Source organism: Gekko japonicus, unplaced genomic scaffold (genome assembly GCF_001447785.1).
Source record: "Gekko japonicus isolate JY-2015 unplaced genomic scaffold, Gekko_japonicus_V1.1 scaffold1166, whole genome shotgun sequence".
In the NCBI taxonomy this organism is placed as follows: Eukaryota; Metazoa; Chordata; class Lepidosauria; order Squamata; family Gekkonidae; genus Gekko; species Gekko japonicus.
This window is the reverse complement of record NW_015161988.1, coordinates 106,434-126,330: the sequence shown is the minus strand read 5'-3', so window position 1 is coordinate 126,330 and position 19,897 is coordinate 106,434. Positions and strand designations below refer to the sequence as shown.

The 19,897-nt window shown below is 47.2% G+C and overlaps 1 protein-coding gene across 1 annotated transcript in view; it reads left to right on the top strand.

Annotated features, from left to right (window-relative positions):
• The window catches only part of NPHP4 (nephronophthisis 4), a 137,869-nt gene that overhangs the window by 92,867 nt on the left and 25,105 nt on the right, over window positions 1-19,897 (top strand). The window contains exons 15-18 of the mRNA XM_015429815.1: window positions 1,872-2,062; window positions 4,595-4,755; window positions 7,035-7,215; window positions 11,203-11,331. Of these exons, the coding sequence (XP_015285301.1) occupies window positions 1,872-2,062; window positions 4,595-4,755; window positions 7,035-7,215; window positions 11,203-11,331 (662 nt within the window). The remainder of the gene's footprint in view (window positions 1-1,871; window positions 2,063-4,594; window positions 4,756-7,034; window positions 7,216-11,202; window positions 11,332-19,897) is intronic.

Sequence of the window (19,897 nt, the reverse complement as noted above, 5' to 3'; positions counted from 1 at the left end):
GTGTCTTGCTCCAGCATAGAAGCAAATATCAATTATCAAAGTCCAAATTGAAGTATATATCATCATTGAAGTGTATATCATTGAAAGCTTTGTATATGCCAGCTCTTGAGATTGGGTCCCATTACAGCCATGCTTGAATAAGAATTATTCGAAACGCGGCATCAGGCATCCGGATTACGCATCAATGATATACACTTCAATTTGGACTTTGATATTTGCTTTTATGCTGGAGCAAGACACATGGAAAGACTATAGATGGTGCTTCTTCTTATATGTTTCATCACTGCACCTTGGCCAAATGATTTACATTATACTTGATGTTATGCTTATATGATTATTATATACTTGTTTATTTTCAGTCAGTGGTGTTTCTTGTTTTGCTTCTTGTACTGTACACTGGCTTTCCCCCCTTTTTTTGGCAACATCAGAAGTTGGCCTTGTCTTTCATCCAGGAAGAGGCACTATCCCAGATGCCGAGGTTGCCTTCTGAACATGTCTAAGGACAGGAATTCATTGTCAGTAAAATTCCCTTTCATTCTTAGCAAGGTTTCCAAAAGTTGTCTCGAATTCTTTCCCCCCTTCCTGATCTGGGCACATAGCACTGCTCACCCCCCCCCCAAAAAAAAAGCTGTGTGGTACTCCCCCAAAGGGACTGTTCTTCTAGGCTGCAGAGAGCTGTTCCTGAATTAGTCCTGTGTTTTGGACCCGGCACAGAGAAACAGTTTCAATTATTTTGTACGAGCGTCAAGCCTGACAGATTCCTGTACCCAAACAGGAAAATTTTGGTGGCGCTCTCATTTAATCCCTAAAAAGAAATAGAAACATCCTTGTTTATTACCTTCCTTTTGCCCAGCCATCCCGCGCCGGTGGCTGACATTCTCGGCAGCCTTTCCTGAGAGAGTTGGCGGGAATTTGGTGGCGGCTTGTCTGACACTGTTTACCGCGACTGCCATGGAAACGAAGCCACCTAGAACAGCCTGTAGGGATAGCAGCCATCCCATCTGAGAGCTTGTCAAATGATTTCCCCCCCTTTGGCATCACAGATTGTCATGTAGAAATTGATTCCTGCTCTCCTTGCTCATCATTACCCCCTAAACATATGGCCTGGGAAGCTTCCTCTGGAACAACTAAGCACTTGTGATGCCATTATTTGTATAGGAAGAAACATCCCTGCTAGTGCCAGACTGTTTGCTAATGCATGTCCACAGCCACAAGAACTACAGGCTTGCCGGGGGGGGGGGGGGGGGGGGGGGGGCTAGTAAGTACAGAAAAAGAGAGCTAAGGAATTTCAAAGTGGATTGTTCCAAAGAGGGGGAATTTTGTAGCCTGGCCAGTGGGAGACTGGAGCTCCCTCACAATACAATTGCAAGCTGAGTTACACCCTCCTAAGCCTGTGCTCGCGCTGTTATTTACTTCTATTTATATCCTGCCCCATCTGGAAAACTTGAGGGACATAAGAAATACACAGAGCAGCGAAAAGAGACGAACTGAGGCTTCTGCTGAGTCCCCATCATTTCCAACCCCAACCCAGATCCCCAAGGTGCATTGCAAACAGGCAGGTTTTACAAAGCTTTTGGTGAGTCTGTCTTAGGAAGAGATTCCACTGACACAACATGCAGAGATGTAGCAGGATGATGTAGCAAGACCAGAGCAGGAAGTCATGCTGAGAGACAACGGGCAGCCTCTCTGTGGGCGGGGCGCTTTGGGCCTCCCAAGAGGCTTTTGTCATTTTAACTGTTTCATTTCTCACGACACACTAGCTTGCTCTGTTTGGGAGTTTCGGTTTTGTGGTGTGGGATGGAGCTACATTCCAAGATTTCCACCCAGACCGTTTTAACTGTGTTCTGTTTCTTTGGTTGTTGTTCAACAAGGACCACTCAAGACAGGACAACCTCAGTGACGTGGTCAAAAACCATCTATTTCACCTTCCAGTTTTACCGGTTCCCTCCAGTTACAACGCCACGACTGCAGCTGCTCAAGGCAGATGCCTCTGGGACTGTTCCGTCAGGTGCCTCATCTCATATCTTGGTGCAAATTAACCAAGATGGGACCCCGAACCTTGGTAAGGCCTGAGGGTGCCAGGGGTTCACACTCTTCCCCCTATCGAAGTCCCAGCATAATTCCTCTACCTAACCCCCGCTTTCCCCTGTGCTTCTCCTTTCCTACACCCCCCCCCCACTTCCTATCATGCCCGTGTCTTAAATCTAAGCAGCAGAGAATCTTTTTGCCCACCTTTCCCTTCTCTGACCTCAGAGCAGCACAGCCAATCACGGTCACAACTGACTTGATTGGAACATCTACCATGTGTAGGTGTCCAGGTATACTTGAACTTAGCCGTCGGGATCTTTCCCAGTGCTAAATATAGCACGTAAAAGGCAGGTTCAGTCCCCACTGCGGATCATACTTTTGGATACGATAGAAGCAATTGCCTTCAGCTGCCAGTCAGCAAAATCCTTCCTCCTGCTGCAAGCACAACAGAGGTGGAAGGTTGAAGGGTGACCTGAAAGAGAGTTTAAGTCTGGTTATTAATAGCTCAACAGCATGTCTGTCAGCTGACACTCAAAGATGAGATAATAGGACACGGAACCCCCCTGCTGCTATCATTCTCATTCTCGTAGAAGATGCCACCGTCCAGAGGTCTCTCTTCAGATCTCAGATTCCAGGGTAATTTGCATCTTCTCCCCTGCCTCTAACCATCGGTGCAGTGATGGAGCTGGAGAATTAGGTCATAACTGTGCACACCAAGTTTCGTGGAGGCCTCCCTCAGTGCTCAAAGGAAACGTCCCACGGCTATCATTTCCCTGATGCAGGGAATGGGCTGGTGTTCTGGCTTCAGAACCGTGTGTTTTGCACCCCCAGATTTCCTTCTGGTGTCTCAATCTTCAAGGGAGATGTCGTGTTACATACTTACAGGGAAATGCTAATTTATGTGTGTATGTATTCATTTCTCCCCCATGAGGACCTGACATGGCTTACCTTGCTCTCCTCTCCTCCATTTCATCCTCACACCAATCCTGTGAGATCAGTTAGGCTGGGTGTCTGTGACTGGCCCGTGGTCACCCGACAAGATTCCATGGCAGCGTGGGCATTCAAACATGGGTCTCCCAGATCCTAGTCCAACGCTCTAACCTCAGCAACCACACTGGCTGGCATGTGTAATTTAAACATGGCACAGAAATGTGACTCTAAGAACCTAAGAAGAGCCCTGCTGGATCAGACCAGTGGTCCATCTTGTCCAGTATCCTGTCTCACACAGTGGCCAACCAGTTCCTATGGAGGGCCACCAACAGGCAGGGCTGCCAAGCCACGGCGGGGGATCCGTGCGTCTTCACAGGATCCCTGCCGCGAATGACAGCGATACGCGTTGCACTGCCGTCGCCAGGATGTGACGCTATGCGTCGCCCAGCAATGGGGCTGTTTGGAGTCCCGTTGCCAGAGCGACGCCTAGCGTCACATTCTGGCGACGGCGGTGCAACGCGTATCGCTGTCCCCCGCGGCAGGGATCCTGTGAAGACGCATGGATCCCCCGCCGCGGCTTGGCAGCCCTACCAACAGGGCATAGAGGCCGAGGCCTTCCCATGAGGTTGCCTTCTGGCACTGGGATTCAGAGGTTTACTGCCTCTGCATGTGGAGGTGCCCCTCAGTCACCATGTCTAGTAGCCACTGATAGGCCTATCCTCCATGGATCCCTTTAATCCCCTTTTAAGGCTGTTTATTCCTGTCACCATCACTACATCCTCTGGCAGCAAATTCCACATTTTAATGACTCTCTTTGTAAAGAAGTATTTCCTTATTGACTATTTGTGAGGAAAAAGTGTCAGGTCTCAATAAGCATCAGAGCTGTAATTTAAAAATCTGGATTGCTGACTCTGGCATTCACTAAGCGTTCTGAAGCCCCGACCTATCTGAGCAGCCGATCTGTAGACATCCAAACTGTTTTTCTCTGCAAAAGTGCTTTTGTTTAATTTCGTTTAGCTGATCCTGGGAGAGGCAAAGCCATGTCCTGTGTCCTGCTGAGCATCTTCAGTTCATAAAGTCCCCTATGAGGAATAGCTAATGGGAATTAAAAAGAAAAGGGGGGGGGAGACGCACATCAGTATAATTCTGTGCTGGGAGAAGATGTTCCCTGTGCAACTTCAAAAGTTACTTAGCCAGTTCTTTCATAATGGCCTTAATCATGCTGTTTGCTACAGTGCAGTTTCTTTTTTAAAAAGCTGTTGAGGGTTGGTTGCTTACAACGGAAATGAAGTCCTCATCCCCCCTCCGGTTCTTGATCTGTATCTATCGACAGTCACAACTGCAGCTTCATTTCTGATTTCCTCCTTTCTGTACCTCCCATCCCCCAACAGTAGCCAGGTGATATAATTTTGCCAATGCAACCCAATGCGCAGACTGGCAGTGGCTCTCCAGGGTCTCAGGCTGAGGTCTTTTGCATCACCTGCTACCTGATCCTTTTAAGTGGAGATGCTGGGGATTCAACCTGGGACCTGCACGCAGATGCTCTGCCACTGACCCATGACCTCGCCAGTTGTTTTAAGTGCCTTGCGGCAAGGGCCCATCCTTTGCTTAATGACAGTATCTGCTTTCTTGGCAGGTTCCCCGGGGTTGCAGGTGAAGTACATGGTGGATCCTAGTTCTCTCAAGCCAGGGGAGCAACGGTGGTTCATTCGTTACCTCGCAGAGCATTCCCTGCAGATTGATGCCTGGGACGGGGATTCCTTGCTTCTTGTTGGATCGGCTGCCGTGAAGCTGAAGGTGGGGACCCAGTTCCTAAATACTATGTCAGAAATAACTCTTGGAAAAGAGGAGCCCCGGGGGCTGTTATTGAGATTAAAATAAGAAGATCTGGAGATGACCTTCTATTTAGCCATGCACTTAAGTCTCATGGCATTTACTGTCTATGGATTATCTAGCCACTTTATTTAGGTGCCGTGCAAAATAAGAAACATACCCCCAAGGAGACCTTTAAACCTTATTAAGAACGTAATGCCGCACCCCACCCGAACTGAAATGGTTTTCCTGCTTTACATATGTCAAAACGGAGCTCAAACTGTTCTTCTGTGGTAAAGTACACACGGACGCTCTTGGATCATGTCTGGTCAAAGACATATTTCTCAGTGGGCATCTGTTACATCAGAGGCTAGTTCAAATCGGTATGTGGTATTCAGTCCAGTCTCTCTTCATGTGCTTCCCCCCCCCCCAGCAGACTCCTTATCCTTCAAACTCCAGCTCCCTCAGTCTCATCAATAGCAAACAGCCCCTCTTAATCCCTGGGTCTCTCCACACCAGCCACATTGGTTTTACAAATTTCCCTTGCTGTGATGGTACTGATCACGACTTCTCTCCCCCAAGTCTTACGGCATTCCAGGTGCTCTTCTCCAGTGTTGGGGGAGGCAGGGCAGTGGCTTGCCAGTCACGAGGGAGAAGTAGCCATCAAGCTTTCGTTGTTGTCCCGTCACACAGTTGAGTCCAACTCTCCGCGACCCCTTGGACCACATCACGCCAGGCCCTCCTGTCAAGCGTTTAGCCTGTCTTTGGTTCCTGCCACACGGCAGGAAAAACGACGGGCGAAGTGCGGCTAATCTGAGCCGCACCAAAGTTGAGACGCCGCGGCGGGATCCCACGGATCCCCTGAGCCGCGGCGCCGTCGCTCCCTGGCACAATCAGATGCCGGGGAGAAAGCGATGGTGGGAATGGGAGGCTGGCGAACTGCGCATGCTCACACATGCGCAGTTCGGCCACGAGCACGGGATGCGCCGGCGCAAGGACGTGCCGGCGATCCCACGGCCACACTTGCCACGGCCCTTCAGGATGAATCACCCAGGTAGGTGGTTCTTTTTTGGTGTGGGGTTTTGGGCGGGAGGGACGGATCGGGGACGGCCGGGAAACGCTTCCCAGATGTTGCCGTGGGATCGCACCCATTTGCCGCGCATCCCTTCTGTCCCTCTCCCGGCCCATTTCCTCGCGTGTGACCGGGGCCTTAGAAAGTCAACATATAGTACCAGTAGTAGCTAATTCTGTTGGTGAAGCGAGAGCTCTCATGGCCAGGCATGTGCTTGTCATGTAGAATCCCCAAGTTTCATCCCCGGCATCTCTCGTTAACAGGGCGGCGGGGCTGGGAAGTCCCTTAACCAGAGGCTGTGGCACACTGCCACCAGTCAAATGAGACAGTACTAGACTGGATGGATCTCCTGGCCTAACTCAGCATCTTCCTGTGTTAATTAGGTGCAGGTTATATGCAGGTTAACTACAGCCCTTCAGACGATAAACCTCCTTGAAAGGATGTCCAGTGCAGATAACTTTGCTAAATTATTACATAGGGTTTCCTCCTGGATCATTGAGACTTCTGTCCCAGGATTAAGATCAGAATCATCAGTACGGTTTTGTCTTTTAGACTGTATATTTTGCAGCCAATGAGTGGCTTCCCTGACAGCAGCTGCCTGTGACTCCACCAACGATAACATTTAGTAACACTAAAACAGGTGACATGGCATAATTACTTTGTTAGGCTTTCTCCCCAATGGATCTACACTTCATCAGCACCATTTTTCAGCATGGGGAATCTCACAGATGTGATGATACACACACTTGACATCATTAAACACTACACGGAGAGGAAGGAGCAGGAGATGTGGGACTGCTGCTCTCAGCGGTATAGTTCGGCCAATGTTCCCTCTAAGCTGTGGAGTCTTGTGAGCAAAAATTCTACTTTGTGAGCTCCTGGCATTAAAGTTGTGAGCCAGCGATTTGGCTACGGCATAAATTAGTTTGCTCTGGAGCTCTCCTTCCTGAGCTGAGGCAAAAATGTGTGAGCCAGAGACTAAAAAACTGTGAGCTAGCTCACACCAACTCAGCTTAGCGGGAACACTGGTTCCAGCCTAAGTAGTTTCAAGGATATCCCCCCAACAGTTGAAGAGGGCAGGTCTCTGCTTGAGCCCACACTCTTCTGCACAGGACCCCATCACCAGTCTGAATTAGCCACCACGGAGATGTGTTCCCCCCAAGCTCAGGACGGGCTTTTCCTTGTTTCACAGCACTTGCTCCGCCAGGGCCGGACGGCAGTTCAAGTACACCATGACCTGGAAGTCGTCATTATGGAATACAAGCAAGATGCTCCCGTGATGAGCAGGGAGCTTCTCAGGCCTGGAGGTGTGAAACCTATTGGAGTCCATGCTGTCGTGAGAGGCCAGCTCCATCTGAGCCTGGCTAATGTCGGTAAGAGCCCTGGCTGTTCAGGCATCTGCATTTGCTTTCCTGAAGAACTCTTGACTCTTTAGCATCCTGGGAAGAGCCCTTCCTAAGGAGAGGCTCCAACAAGCACCAGGGGTTCCATAGACGCTTGTCTTGATTCAGCCCAGACTGATTTTGATCATGCCTGGAAGCTGGTTGTCAGAATATCTCCTTGCAGTTGGGAGCATCGGTTGTATCGCCCAGAGTCGGAAGGGTGGGCGGATGCTCTTAGAATCCAGCATTCGCTCTGGCTTAGCTGATTTTTTTAATGAGCTCAAGGACAGCTCTGGGACTCACTACAGCTGGACCGGTCCATGTTAAGACCTTCTCGGGACCCTCCCCGAGTCAGGGTGTGACCTGTCCGAGCACATGGTTTAGTACTCAGTATGTCTCCCGGCAGCTGGGTGCCTCAACCAGTAGAGCAACGGTGGGACCATTCAGAGAGCCTTTTCAATTCCTCGGGAGGGGAAATTCCCTCATTGCATTACAGGAGTGCATTATCTCCCCCCGTGCCCCGGCACCGGTAATAGAATCGCTTTGTTGCAGCTCGATCGAAATACACAGGTCATTAATTCTGCTTAGTCTTGTTTACAAACAGACAATACAAGGCGGCTTTGAAGGAGACAGTATGGAAATGGAGACACTCAATTAGGTGCCAACGAAACAATAACACAAGGGACATGCGAGGCATTGGGGGGGGGGAGCCGTGTAAAACCATACCCAGAGGGATGGGGAATTCAGACTCCCGAAAAGGCCGAGCACCGCTGGCTTCATAGCAGGAGCTTTAATTCACCGCCTGTAAAAAGGCAGAGAGACACCAGCTTTTTTCCTCCTTTTTTTATAAATCTTATCTTCAGAAGAAAGATTAGCTTCCATTCTACCATATCATAAATTGACATTTCATACTTTGCCTGCAAGAGAACGATAAGCTCTTTTGCAGAGCATCGGGGTGAAGGGGGGAGGGAAACGGGGCCGAGATTATCAATCCTGACTTGATTCAGAGACTAGACTAGGCAGGAAAAACGGTCTACTGGCGAAGAGCCGACGGAAAGGACTCTGCACGGCTATCGGGTGCACAGCGCCTCTCTCCTCTTTGATTTTGCAGCTCAGCATTCTTTGATACCGAAACATTGTCGGGCTGCATTTTTTTTAGGGAAGAAAAAGTATTCTTATGAAGATGTCTGGAGTTGGGACTGCTGAGCGGCAGTGACCGTCTTGTGAGCGGAGACCAAATTGACTGGCATGATCAGGCACACAACAGACCGGGCTCGGCAGGGGTGATCCTCCGCAAATGCCAGATCCGTCTCTTCCCTTTTCGTTCCGGGAATCAAAAGGGACCGTGATGGAAAGGCTGCCCTCAGTCCCGGCCCTCTTCTACCTCCCTCTCATTATCCTAATTAAGATCTTGCTTCTTGATAGTTCTTTGCTGCCACCAAAATCATGTCACTTCTTCCATTTCGCTGCCATGCAGACCCAGCTCGACAGACACAGCTCCCCCTGCCGTTCTCCCTTATGGCACACGAGCCGTTTCTCATGCCTTCCGTGCTGCTTGGTGCGGCAGTGGGTAGAGGAGCAGGATGCAGGGATTTGATTCTCCTCTTTCCCAGACCCCTTCTTTTAACTCTCTTTGAGAAGTTCATTTCTTTGCTCCATTGAGTTCACAACTGATGTGGATCACCACCATCCTCGTTCTTGTACGTCTTTCCTTTCTTGGCTTTCGGGCCCAACATCTCCTCCTCCTGCCCTCTCCACTTCTCTTCCTATTGTTACTTCTGGTGATTCAAGATCTGTTGAGAATCCTTCGGCTTAGCATTTCCTCTTTCATCTGGATTTTTTTTTTTTTGCTCTCACCCTGTCCTCTCCTGCTTCTGCTAATTCTTCCCTTTTGTTATCACATCTTAGAGCTTCCTGTTTCTTTAAGCTGCTATGTTCCTGAATCATGAGCATATGCCATTTCCTCTCCCTGATCACTTTAAGGTCTTGGATTCTGTTTCTCTTCCTCCTCCACTTCCTGGATCAGCATGGCCTGCGTCCTATGAATTCTTCATCTCTTTCTTACAGTCTCTTGATTTTGCTGTTGCAGTCTTTTCCATTTGGTGTTTCTCTCGATTTTAGACTTTTTCTTTCCTCTTTTTATTTTCCTCATCCCAACCAACCTATCTTATTTCCCTTCTTATGTTTACATTCATTTACTGAACATTTTCTGGCCCTGATATCCATCTTTGTGACTTTGGTCCTTATAAATATTTGTTTTTAATCTGTTCCTCCAATTTTATTATCTGTGAAGCAGTCTTACTTATTCCGCTTTATTCCCTCTTATCATCCTTGTTGTCTTTTTGGGTAAACTTAGTTCTCTTTGTGGTCCTCCACTCCCACCTGTTCCTTCTTAAGTTTCTCATGACTATTTTCCCCAATATCAATAACATTTACCATCTGTTCTTTTCTATTCTCCTTTTTGTTGTGATATTCTTTCTTGTTGTCCTTAGATCTTAACAAATCCTCCCTCCCTTTTCCACTTGTGTCACATTCTTCAGTGCTCCGAGGTAGACTGCTGTCCATCTCAGAGACAAGTGACAACTATCTGTCTTCCAACTTTGGTGATTTATGTCTAGGCACTGTATACAGTCCAACAACTTTGCATATAAGGACACAGAAGTTATTAGCTCAAAATAAATGGCATAAGTCTTTTGTGGTATGTTTATGAACTGAAAAGATTAGAAAGGATTAAAACGATTTTAAAAAGTCAAACACCCCTAATTTACAGAGGTTTAGGTTCCGCGTTGAACCGGAGGTGATTTTTACCACTGGAGATCAGGCAGGTAGCTATTTGCAAGCTTAGAACAGAAGCAGGTAAACAGCAAAGGTTCTTCATTGAACAGCAGCCTAGAAGATCTTGGGGAATGTGAAAGCGTGTTTTGCCAGGTTCCTTGAAGGATGTGGACAAAGGAAAGAGAAATTGGCTCGCGTTCAGTCCCCTGAGAGCAGAACGTATCAGGGAGAAAAAGAAAAAGGAACCAAACGTCTATTTGAAGAAGTCCCACCTTTCCCGGAAATCTTAATCTTCATTTACAACAGCCGAGAAATAGAGGAAGCAACGGATTCTCACACGTCTTTGCTGAGGGAACTTGGCTTCCTTGCATTCTGCTAATCAAAGATCCTCTTATGCAACAAGAACAAAAAAAAAGGCCTTAAGATGTCTCCTTTGATAACTTTCCTTTCTGGAAAGGGGTGTAGGTTTAGATGGGGGGTATTGAAAGAGAGTTTGGGCAGAGTTCTAAGCTGGCAGGTTGAGTTGGAGATCAAAGGAACCGGCGGCCTCTTAAAGGGACTGGATAAGCCCTGCTATTATATATATCAAGGTATTTATTTCCAAAAGGCAAAGGAGGCCAGCTAAGCTCTGTTCCAGTGTCAAAAAGGTGCAAAACAGGGTAAGGCAATTGCCATAAAGAGGGAAGAAACCAATACTTGCTGGGGCTGTTGGGGATACTGCATTAACCATTGTGGTACCTTTGCTGCCTTGTCCTGCAGCGTCTTCCCGATACATTGCATCCAAAAAAACCCCACAAGCCCTTGTTTGCAGAGTCACCTTTATTATTAACATTGCTCCGGGGAAGGTAAACTTTGTTTGCTGTGGCTTATTTGTTCTGTTTCTTCTTGTCAAAAAAGAAGAAAAAAGAAAAAGAAAGAACTAGCCTGGAGCTCTGAGAGATCTGAGGAAAAAAGAGGAGCAGGGGAGGAAAACCCACTGTAAAAATTCCATTCAAGAAGCATGTTTTCCATATTCTAAATTTTAAGAATTGGGTAAGCAGCTTTAAACATTGCCTGATGCTTATCAGATCTGGAGCTTTGGGAATAAGGGAAGCGCTCTCCTCTGTGTATATTTGCATAATCTATACATCAGTTCTTAGTTTACAGTCACGCTGTGGCACAACTGACAGAGGTCCGCCCTGACTTGCTAGCTTCTTTTTGTAGGGCACCTCTGCGAGCAGAGGCTGAGGAAATCAAGCGTCTTGCCTCCTTCCCGTTCCCGGATCGTGTCTTCACATGATGGAACCAGTGGCTTCCACGGGGGCAGCTTGCTCTCTATCAACAGTCACAGCAGTAAGTCGATCTTTTTTTTGGTTTTTTTCGGCATTGTTAACCTAGGGTTCAGTGTAGGAGGTGGGCAGGAGCACAAACAGGGAAGTGGCAGGAGGATCTGAAGAAACACCAGCAGCGGTCCACTTTTCCTCCCACAGCCAATGAGCAATGACAAAGAGGATAGAGGCAACCAATGGGCACTCTACCCTGGGCCTGGTAGACCAATCGGTAGACTGTTCTGTCATGCTCCTCCCCCTCTCCTTCTTGCTGCGTTTAACATGTCAGAGCAGTTGCTGTTCTGCAGTGGAGCTCGGTTTTCTAACCTTCAGGTGGGGACCTGGAGATCCCCGGGAAGTGGAACTGATCTCCAGACTACAGAGTTCAGTTCTCCTGGAGGAGAAGGGATGCTTTTGAGCATGGACGTTATGGCACGTTGCCAAGTCGATCGGAGCTCTGTGGCGGGGGGACTCCCGGCAGGCGTCTTCAGCGTCTCTAGGAATTTCCCAACTTGGAGGTGGCAACTCGGAATGGAATTGTAGGGGGCACTGCCTGGAATGAAACCCGGAGAGGAGGGCAAAATTGACAGAGTGCCCCCTCCAGTGCACAGAATGAGCAATCATCAAGGTAGAAAGGAAGCGAATCAATGGATCCTAAGTAAGCAAGCATGTCCCACGGCTCAGAAAGATGTAACTCTGCTTAGGGCTGCATGGGAAGTCATAGGAACCTCAGATGTGAAGTGAGTCAGGCAGGAAAGTGCGAGAAAGCGTCTCGAAGATAGCAGAGAAAGATGAAGCGGTCTTTGGGAGCTGGCAGTGAGCTCATCAGTCATTTTGTGGAGGGGAGTTAACAGTGGAGTGCTGAGGGCAAGAAGCTCGGCTGTACGGAGTGGAGAGAGGAGGTGGGGGAAAGAAAGCCAAGACAGCCGTGGGAGTCAGCAGCTTTCTCTAGGAGTTTGGAGGCGCAGGTTGGAAAGGACTGTAATTGGAGAGGGAGGATGGATTTTTTTTCTTTTTGCACCAGGAGGAAAACAGTGCTTTGTCTGCATGCAGGAGTGAAGGAGACAGAGAAGGACAGGGTGATTATGGGAGAATAACAAAATCGGCAGTCAGGAGGGGATAGAATTAAGAGGGGCAGGGCAAAGTCAACAAGGTATGCAAGCTGATCAAATGAGACAGAGGGAAGATAGAAAGCCTTATGGAGTCCCACAATAGGGCAGATAGGGCCCTCTAGGTTGCTCGAGCTTGGGGAAACGGCATGGGAAGGGAGGATGCAGCCACTCATCCCACCCCCCCCCACACACACACACTGTGGTCCCGAGCCAAATCGGGCCAGGGTGTGCTTCCAAACTTTGGATCCCTGCCATGCCATTTGGGGGAATGTATGCCAAATGCAACATCTTGTTTGGACCTCAGTTCAAGCCCCGGTGGATGCCGAGACATCTGAGCTGGCTCCCCTTGCCCCTGAGCACCACTTTCATGCAACACGTTCTTTTCCTGTCCCAACGTTAACCTATGAGCCGTTTTTGTTGTCTAAGCCAATTTGCCGTGACTGGGAGAATGTTAGGTGATAGAGAATCAAATTAAGGGCAGCTAACCTGCAAATAGCACTTATTTACCACTTTATTATTATTATTTTTAAAAAAAACAACAAAGTAGCACAGTTAGGTTAATAAGGAACCTGCATGTAGAAGTCAGTGTTGGAGGAAGTTTTTTTTTTTTGCGGGGGGGGGGGGGGGGGTTTTGAGGCCTTCAAAGGGATCTGTCAAAGATGGGCAAGTGGGCGTCAACATGGCAAATGGGGTTCAATGTGGCCAAGTGCAAGGTGATGCACATTGGAGCCAAAAATCCTAAATATAAATACACGTCGATGGGGTCTGAACTGGCAGAGACTGATCAAGAGAGAGATCTTGGAGTTGTAGTAGATAACTCACTGAAAATGTCGAGACAGTGTGTGACTGCAATAAAGAAGGCCAGTGCTATGCTGGGGATTATTAGGAAGGGTATTGAAAACAGATCAGCCAATATCATAATGCCCCTATATAAATCAATGGTGCGACCTCATTTGGAATACTGTGTGCAATTCTGGTCACCACACCTTAAAAAGGATATTATAGCTTTGGAAAAAGTGCAGAAAAGGGCAACTTGAATGATAAAGGGGTTGGAACACTTTCCCTATGAGGAAAGGTTAAGGCGCTTAGGGCTCTTTAGCTTCTAGAAACGACGACTGAGGGGTGACATGATTGAGGTTTATAAGATTATGCATGGGAAAGAGCAGGTAGAGAAAGAGGTACTTTTCTCCCTTTCTCACAATACAAGAACTCGTGGGCACTCCATGAAATTGCTGAGCGGTCGGGTTAGAACGGATAAGAGGAAGTACTTCTTCACCCAAAGAGTGATTAACACTTGGAATTCACTGCCACAGGAAGTGGTGGCAGCTACAAGCATGGACGGTTTCAAAAGGGAATTAGATAAGCATATGGAGCAGAGGTCCATCAGTGGCTATTAGCCACAAGGTATAGATAGGGACTCTGGGGCAAGTGATGCTCTGTCATCTTGGTGCTTGGGGGGGTCAACAGTGGGAGGGCTTCTAATGTCCTGGTCCCACTGCTGGACCTCCTGATGGCACTGGTATTTCTGGCCACTGTGTGATACAGAGTGTTGGACTGGATGGGCCTTTGGCCTGATCCAACATTGGCATCTTTTATGTTCTTAAAGTAGCACAGTCAGGTTAATAAGGAACCTGCATGTAGAAGTCAGTGTTGGAGGAAGATTTTTTTTTGGGGGGGGGGGAGAGAATTTGAAGCACTGTGTGTTTCAGAGAATCATAGCAGTTGCCAAAGGACAAAGCAGTCTTGTCAAACACCCGAGTAAGCATCCCATAAGCCCAACTCAGATCATTCCCACCGCAATCTCCTGTTTAAAAATAAGTCACATAGGAGAGTGTGACCATCTACGGACCATCTATGGGTCCAGAGCTAACAGACTGGCCAGGATGATTACAAGTACACAGCAGAAATCTGGAACCTGGGCACAGTGAACCTGCCATCAAGTAAGACCAGAAATCAGGTCCAGTCATCTGGCTAGAGGTCAAGCCATTGAAACAGGGTTGCAGAAAGATGTGCAGTTTGGGCCATGCCTCCCTGGAGAGGACTGGATCCCAGTTCAATTCCTTATTCATTCTTTTAGCACCCCTTTCTCCAGGTGGCCTCTTAAAAGGAGCGCTCGTGACAAATCTGGTGGCTTGTTCAGGAGGGCATATTGATAAACAGAAGAGGATAGTGGTTTTAGAGGATAGTGGTTTTAGACACTTGTATTGTTCATTGGATGGATCACCCTGTTTACTTCAAAGGAAGACTCATTTTTCCCCTTGGAGGGCTGTCAAGAGAAATAGGAGATTATCTTTAATGTTTCACAAGTTACAGGTATGTACTGTAATAAAAACATCTTGTGTATAACCTTTCTTTAAAGAAGGGGAGTCAGCTGACATTAGGGTCATCTTCCTTGGAGCTCATATTTTATATTAGTGGGCTTGCCAACTTCCAGGTGGTGGCTCGGGATCTCCTGGAATCAGAACTGATCTTCAGGCAACAGAGGTCAGTTCATCTGGAGAAAATGGCCTCTTTGGAAGGTGAACTCTATGGCATGATACCCCACGGAAGTGTCAAAAGTCCCGGTCCGCACCCTGGGTAAGGACTTTTGGTTACAAAGGGGTTGCAGCAAGACAAAGTTACCAAATACCAGAGAGAGAGGCTAAATCTCACCCTAGTCTTGGTAGGTGCCACCCGTCCTTTCAGTCTCTCTCAACAGCCCAGGAGGGAAAGGACAAGTCCTCCTGGCTTCTTGGGAATTAACAAGAAAAGTCAGCCCCGCAGAGTGGGACTGCAGACTGAGTTTCCAAGCACAAAACAGTTAGCTGGTAGGCGGTCAAAGGCCAAGGCTCTGGAAGAAGGCTTTGGGGTCAAGGAAGGCAAAAACCACCACAGAATAAAAATATAGTGCAGAAATACTCAAAAAAGAGAAGACTGTGAAGGAAGTAGAATAATTCAATCTAAGCTTCTCCAGCACCGCTAAAACATAGAGTCAAGGTTCCAGTTACCATTATGGCTCAGCGCAGGCAGTTAGTTCCAGCAAACCAAGATGGACCTCAGGGCATAACCCTTCCAAACAGTGATCAAGTGGGATACCAATTTGGGAGCTGTACAACCACTGACATGCCTCAGTGCCAAGTGGTCACAAAGCCCCCATGGCAATAGTGCAAAGGCTAACTAGATTTATGGAGAGGGTCTCTGACTGACCTCAGGCTTGCTTGGCCAATCGGAAATCAGAGAGATGATGTAATTCTCTGTAGGTTGCTAGGCATGTGATGTCCAAGGATGGACTAGAAGGGGAGAGAAATGAAACCATGCTGCAGCTAGGTCCTGCCCTGTTCCCACACAGGTGCCCATAACTTCAGTTGTGTGGAATGTGCTAATTGGAAGGACCAGGGGAAGATGGTACTCCCTAGCACTTCGGCTGCAAACAATTTAGCTGGCAAGGTCACTGTGTCCTACCTATCTCTCGCTGTCTCTGCAGCCTGAACCAAAGATTTTATTTCTCAAAGCAAAGCAAGGGACTGTTTTTCTTCACAGGAAGTCCCTCCCCTCCCCAAATCCTGCCCTCATCAGGCTCCACCCCCAAAATCTCCAGGTATTTCCTAACCTAGAGCTGGCAACTCTATACATTAGAGTCAACATCAGGGTCATCTTCCGTTTGGGCAAGTAGGGTATAGTGGTTCTAATTTCATTGTTCCAATGTTGTATTTTTTGCATGGTTTTACTGCATGGTTTGTTGCAGGGCTATTTTTGGGCAGGAACGCACAGGAATGGAGTTCTGGCTGGCTCCTGAGTTGGCCACACTCAGCCGGCACTCATTGAAACTCATTAGGATTGGCTACAGTAGGCGTGTGTGGCCTAACATGCAAAGGAGTCCCTGCTACAAAAAAAAGGCCCTGGGTTTTGACAACAAACAAGGTAAACAGAATAACAAGCAAAAGGTGGGTGTGGCTTGATGACCACACTTCTGGCAACACGGGGCTGTGGCCTAATATGCTAATGAGCTGTGGTGTCAGGGTGTGGCCTAATATGCTAATGAGTTTTGGCTGTTGGGTGTGGCCTATTATGCTAATGAGTTCCTGCTGGGCTTTTTCTACAAAAAAAGCCCTGGTTTGTTGTATCTGTTGTACCGATCCATTTTGCATTGTTTTCTAATTCTGTAATCCACCTTGAGTTGCAGGAAATAAATGAAGTAAATAAATAAAACAAAGATTCTAGTGTGTCCAGCAACTACCTTAAGAGTGCGTTCAGATGCGCCGTTTGATCTGGTGTCGTGACAGTTCAGTAACAGATTTTATACACATGATCACACTGTCAACATCTGCCTCCCGTCCCCAGCCGTTGGTTTCCGGCTCAAAACCGCTTTAACCTGGAGTATTTTGTTACCAGGTCCCAAAGTGGTGTTTTCTCAGCTCTCCCGTTTAAAGCGACATTTCCCCCCTGTGTGATCGCTCCTCCGGTGTCATGCCACTTCCGGTTTAAACCCCCTTCCCACTCGAAAGCTGCCCAAGGCTTCCACTTTTCGCCCGCCATTTTTTTTAGCATCGGTGGTGCGCACATAGGCGGAGCTCCGCTACCGTGTTTAGAAAACCGACATTTAAGCGGTCACTTGTTTTAGAGTTTAGATGAGTTTGGGATCTCACGGAGGCCATTTTCGGGTCAAACGTTTAAAGGGAAGTCTTTTGTTGGAGGGGTTGGATTGATTTGCCCCGGTGGTTCTGCGCATGCACCATGGTAGTTTCACCCCCCCCCATTCTACGGATGAGCACCTATGTGCATGCGCAAACTGAGAAAAAATAAAAAAACCCACTGACACACGCTCCCGCACATCGGTAGTGTAGACGCCGGGGAGTGACGTGACTGCGTGGTGAGGCGGGATAAGGGAGGTAAGTGTGATTGCGATTATCCAGTTCAAATATAATCCAGTCAGAACCGGAGCAGTTTAACCCGCTCTTAGCACGCCGTCTGACCGCACCCTAAGAGTGGCAGAAGTGGGGTGCCAGAGACTCAGACGGTTCTTAGGCAGCAGCATGTGGAATGCGTAGTGGACTGTTAGGGTTGCCAGCTCTGGTTTGGGGAATACCTGGAGATTTTCGGGGTGGAACCTGAGGAGGGTGGGGTTTGGGGAGGGTGGGGACATGAACATTTTTCTCAATTCTGGTGACCCTTCCAAAATTACCTTTTAAAACAAAAACATAGAGATTAAATGGAGCAGGAGTCTTAACGAACAGCCTAGACCAGTTTTGTAATCTGACCCAGAGATCTTCTGTTTGCTTTACAGACTTTATGCCAGTGCTTTGTAAAACAGGTGCAGAACACTTGATACTGTTGCCCCGCTGTTACACAAATGGCTTGATTTTTTTACTAGGCGCACAGTATTTCTTGTTTTCAATAAGAAACCTCCAGAAACCACAGATTAACGAAATGGAAAAAACTCTGTCGGCTTCTCAGCCACAATTTTGGCAGGGATACAAAAATAGATCAGGAGAGTAAGATGTTTCTCATATACAAGAGAAAAGACTGTGCTCTCCGGTTGCATCGAACTACTTAAAACAAACTAATAATTTTTGTGACAGTTTTAGCTCTTTCGGTTCTTTGTATTCTGTATTGAGAATAATGTCCCATCTAGGTCTTAAAGCCAACAGGCTGTTCGACCAAAAAAAGACAGCAATATAACAAAAAAGTTATTGCTGTTCAAAATTCATTAAAAACAAATGACATTTAATTACAGCAGCTATATATTTGGACTCATCTAATGTGATATTAAAATCCAAGTCCGCTAACAGAGTCATTAAATGATAGTTAGAAGAGCTAACAGGCTTCTTATTCAGTTGAGGATCCAGAAATTTTCTTAGATCTGTATAAATTATACAGAAAAAGAAGAAATGTTCAATAGTTTCTACCAAAGACCTATCACAGATACAAACTCAAGATCCCCTTTTTTGGCCTGTAAATCATTAGGGTTACCATGTCCATACCTGGCATGCAGTAGGGGGGAAAGGCTGTGTCTCTTTAAGCCCGAATGCAAGAGCATGCCCCGACGACGTGCCCGGCTCGATGACGTCACCTCCAGGTGACATCATTGCGCCAGGCACGTCGACCCGATTCAGGCACTTTGGGTGCGGAGTTCCCCCCAGCGGCCAGATCCGGACTGGTGGGTCGGGGGCCCTTAGAGCGGGCAAACCCCCCCCCGGGGGGGACCTGGCAGCCCTATAAGTTATCCATGTAAGAAAACAAGTGGAAGTGAATTCATTCTTGCAAGAAAAAAAAATCTCTGATGGCATGGTACCATAATACTATAGAAATAATATGGTAAATAGTGTTGATTAAAGTATGAATATTCAAAGTACATGAGCGAACATATGCACCACTTCCCTTCCTGAAGGCTGCGCCATTCTTCTGCCACAAGGTGGCTACTAACCAAATGATAAGCACTGGTCTTCCCTCCAGAAGCGAGTCACAATCCAAATCAAGTAAATTCAGTTTACCTATGAGCAGGTGAACCCACCCAGATTTAAAAAGAATCTAATACTAACAGTGAAATTTGTGATCCCTTACTCTCTAGATTAATTGCAAGCCAATATTTAATAACCATTCACCAGGCTATAAGATAAATTGTCTTCTGCCCAGTTTCCATTAACAGGGAGGATGAGATGATACATCTAGAACAAGATTAATCTAAAGAAATTTGTCTGGATTATATCTGGGCATGTACCCAGGCTACCAATTCACACCGAAATAGCATACAAAAAAAGTGAGGTTATTTTTGCCTGAAACACATCCAAAGCTGCAGGGACAAATGGAGCACCTATGGTGGGGGAAAAAATATCCTCCCAAAATTGCAGCTGTACTCTTGGCGTTCATAGATTTCTCTTTAGCGTGCAAAGGCCAAGAGAGCGAATGCTGGAATGTAACTCCCAGATATTTATAAAACTGGACTTCTTCCATAATGTGACCTGAAATATTCCAGCATAATAATTTTGACCTACAAGATCTAGCAAAAACTAAAACCTTGGATTTTTCGAAATTAATTACCAGGTGTTCATCAGCACAATATTGAATTAAGATCTCAACAGAGCGAAACAGGAAGGACATTAAAGGGGTATACTGTCAAAGAATCCACCATTCAAAGCGGCCATTTCCCCCAATTGAACTGATCTCTATCGCTTGAAGATTAGTTGTAATCCCAGGAAATTTCCAACTACCACCTGAGGGCTGGCAACCCCAACTTGCTGTTGATGTGGGTTCTGTGTCTCTGCAAGGACTATATACCCCTCTTCCACTGCCTTTTCACACTACTGCTGCTCTTGCCCATTTTCTATGCCCTTCAACAGAGTCTGCAGAAGAGAACTCTTGGATTTATTAGTACATGCCTAATTAATTAGTACATGCCTAAAAAGGTTTGGGCCAGCCCTGCCTTTGTGATTCCTTTGTTCATCTTCGTGGCTTCTGTGCAGTCCCACATGGGGACTGCGCATTCACAGGTGGGCCAGGGAA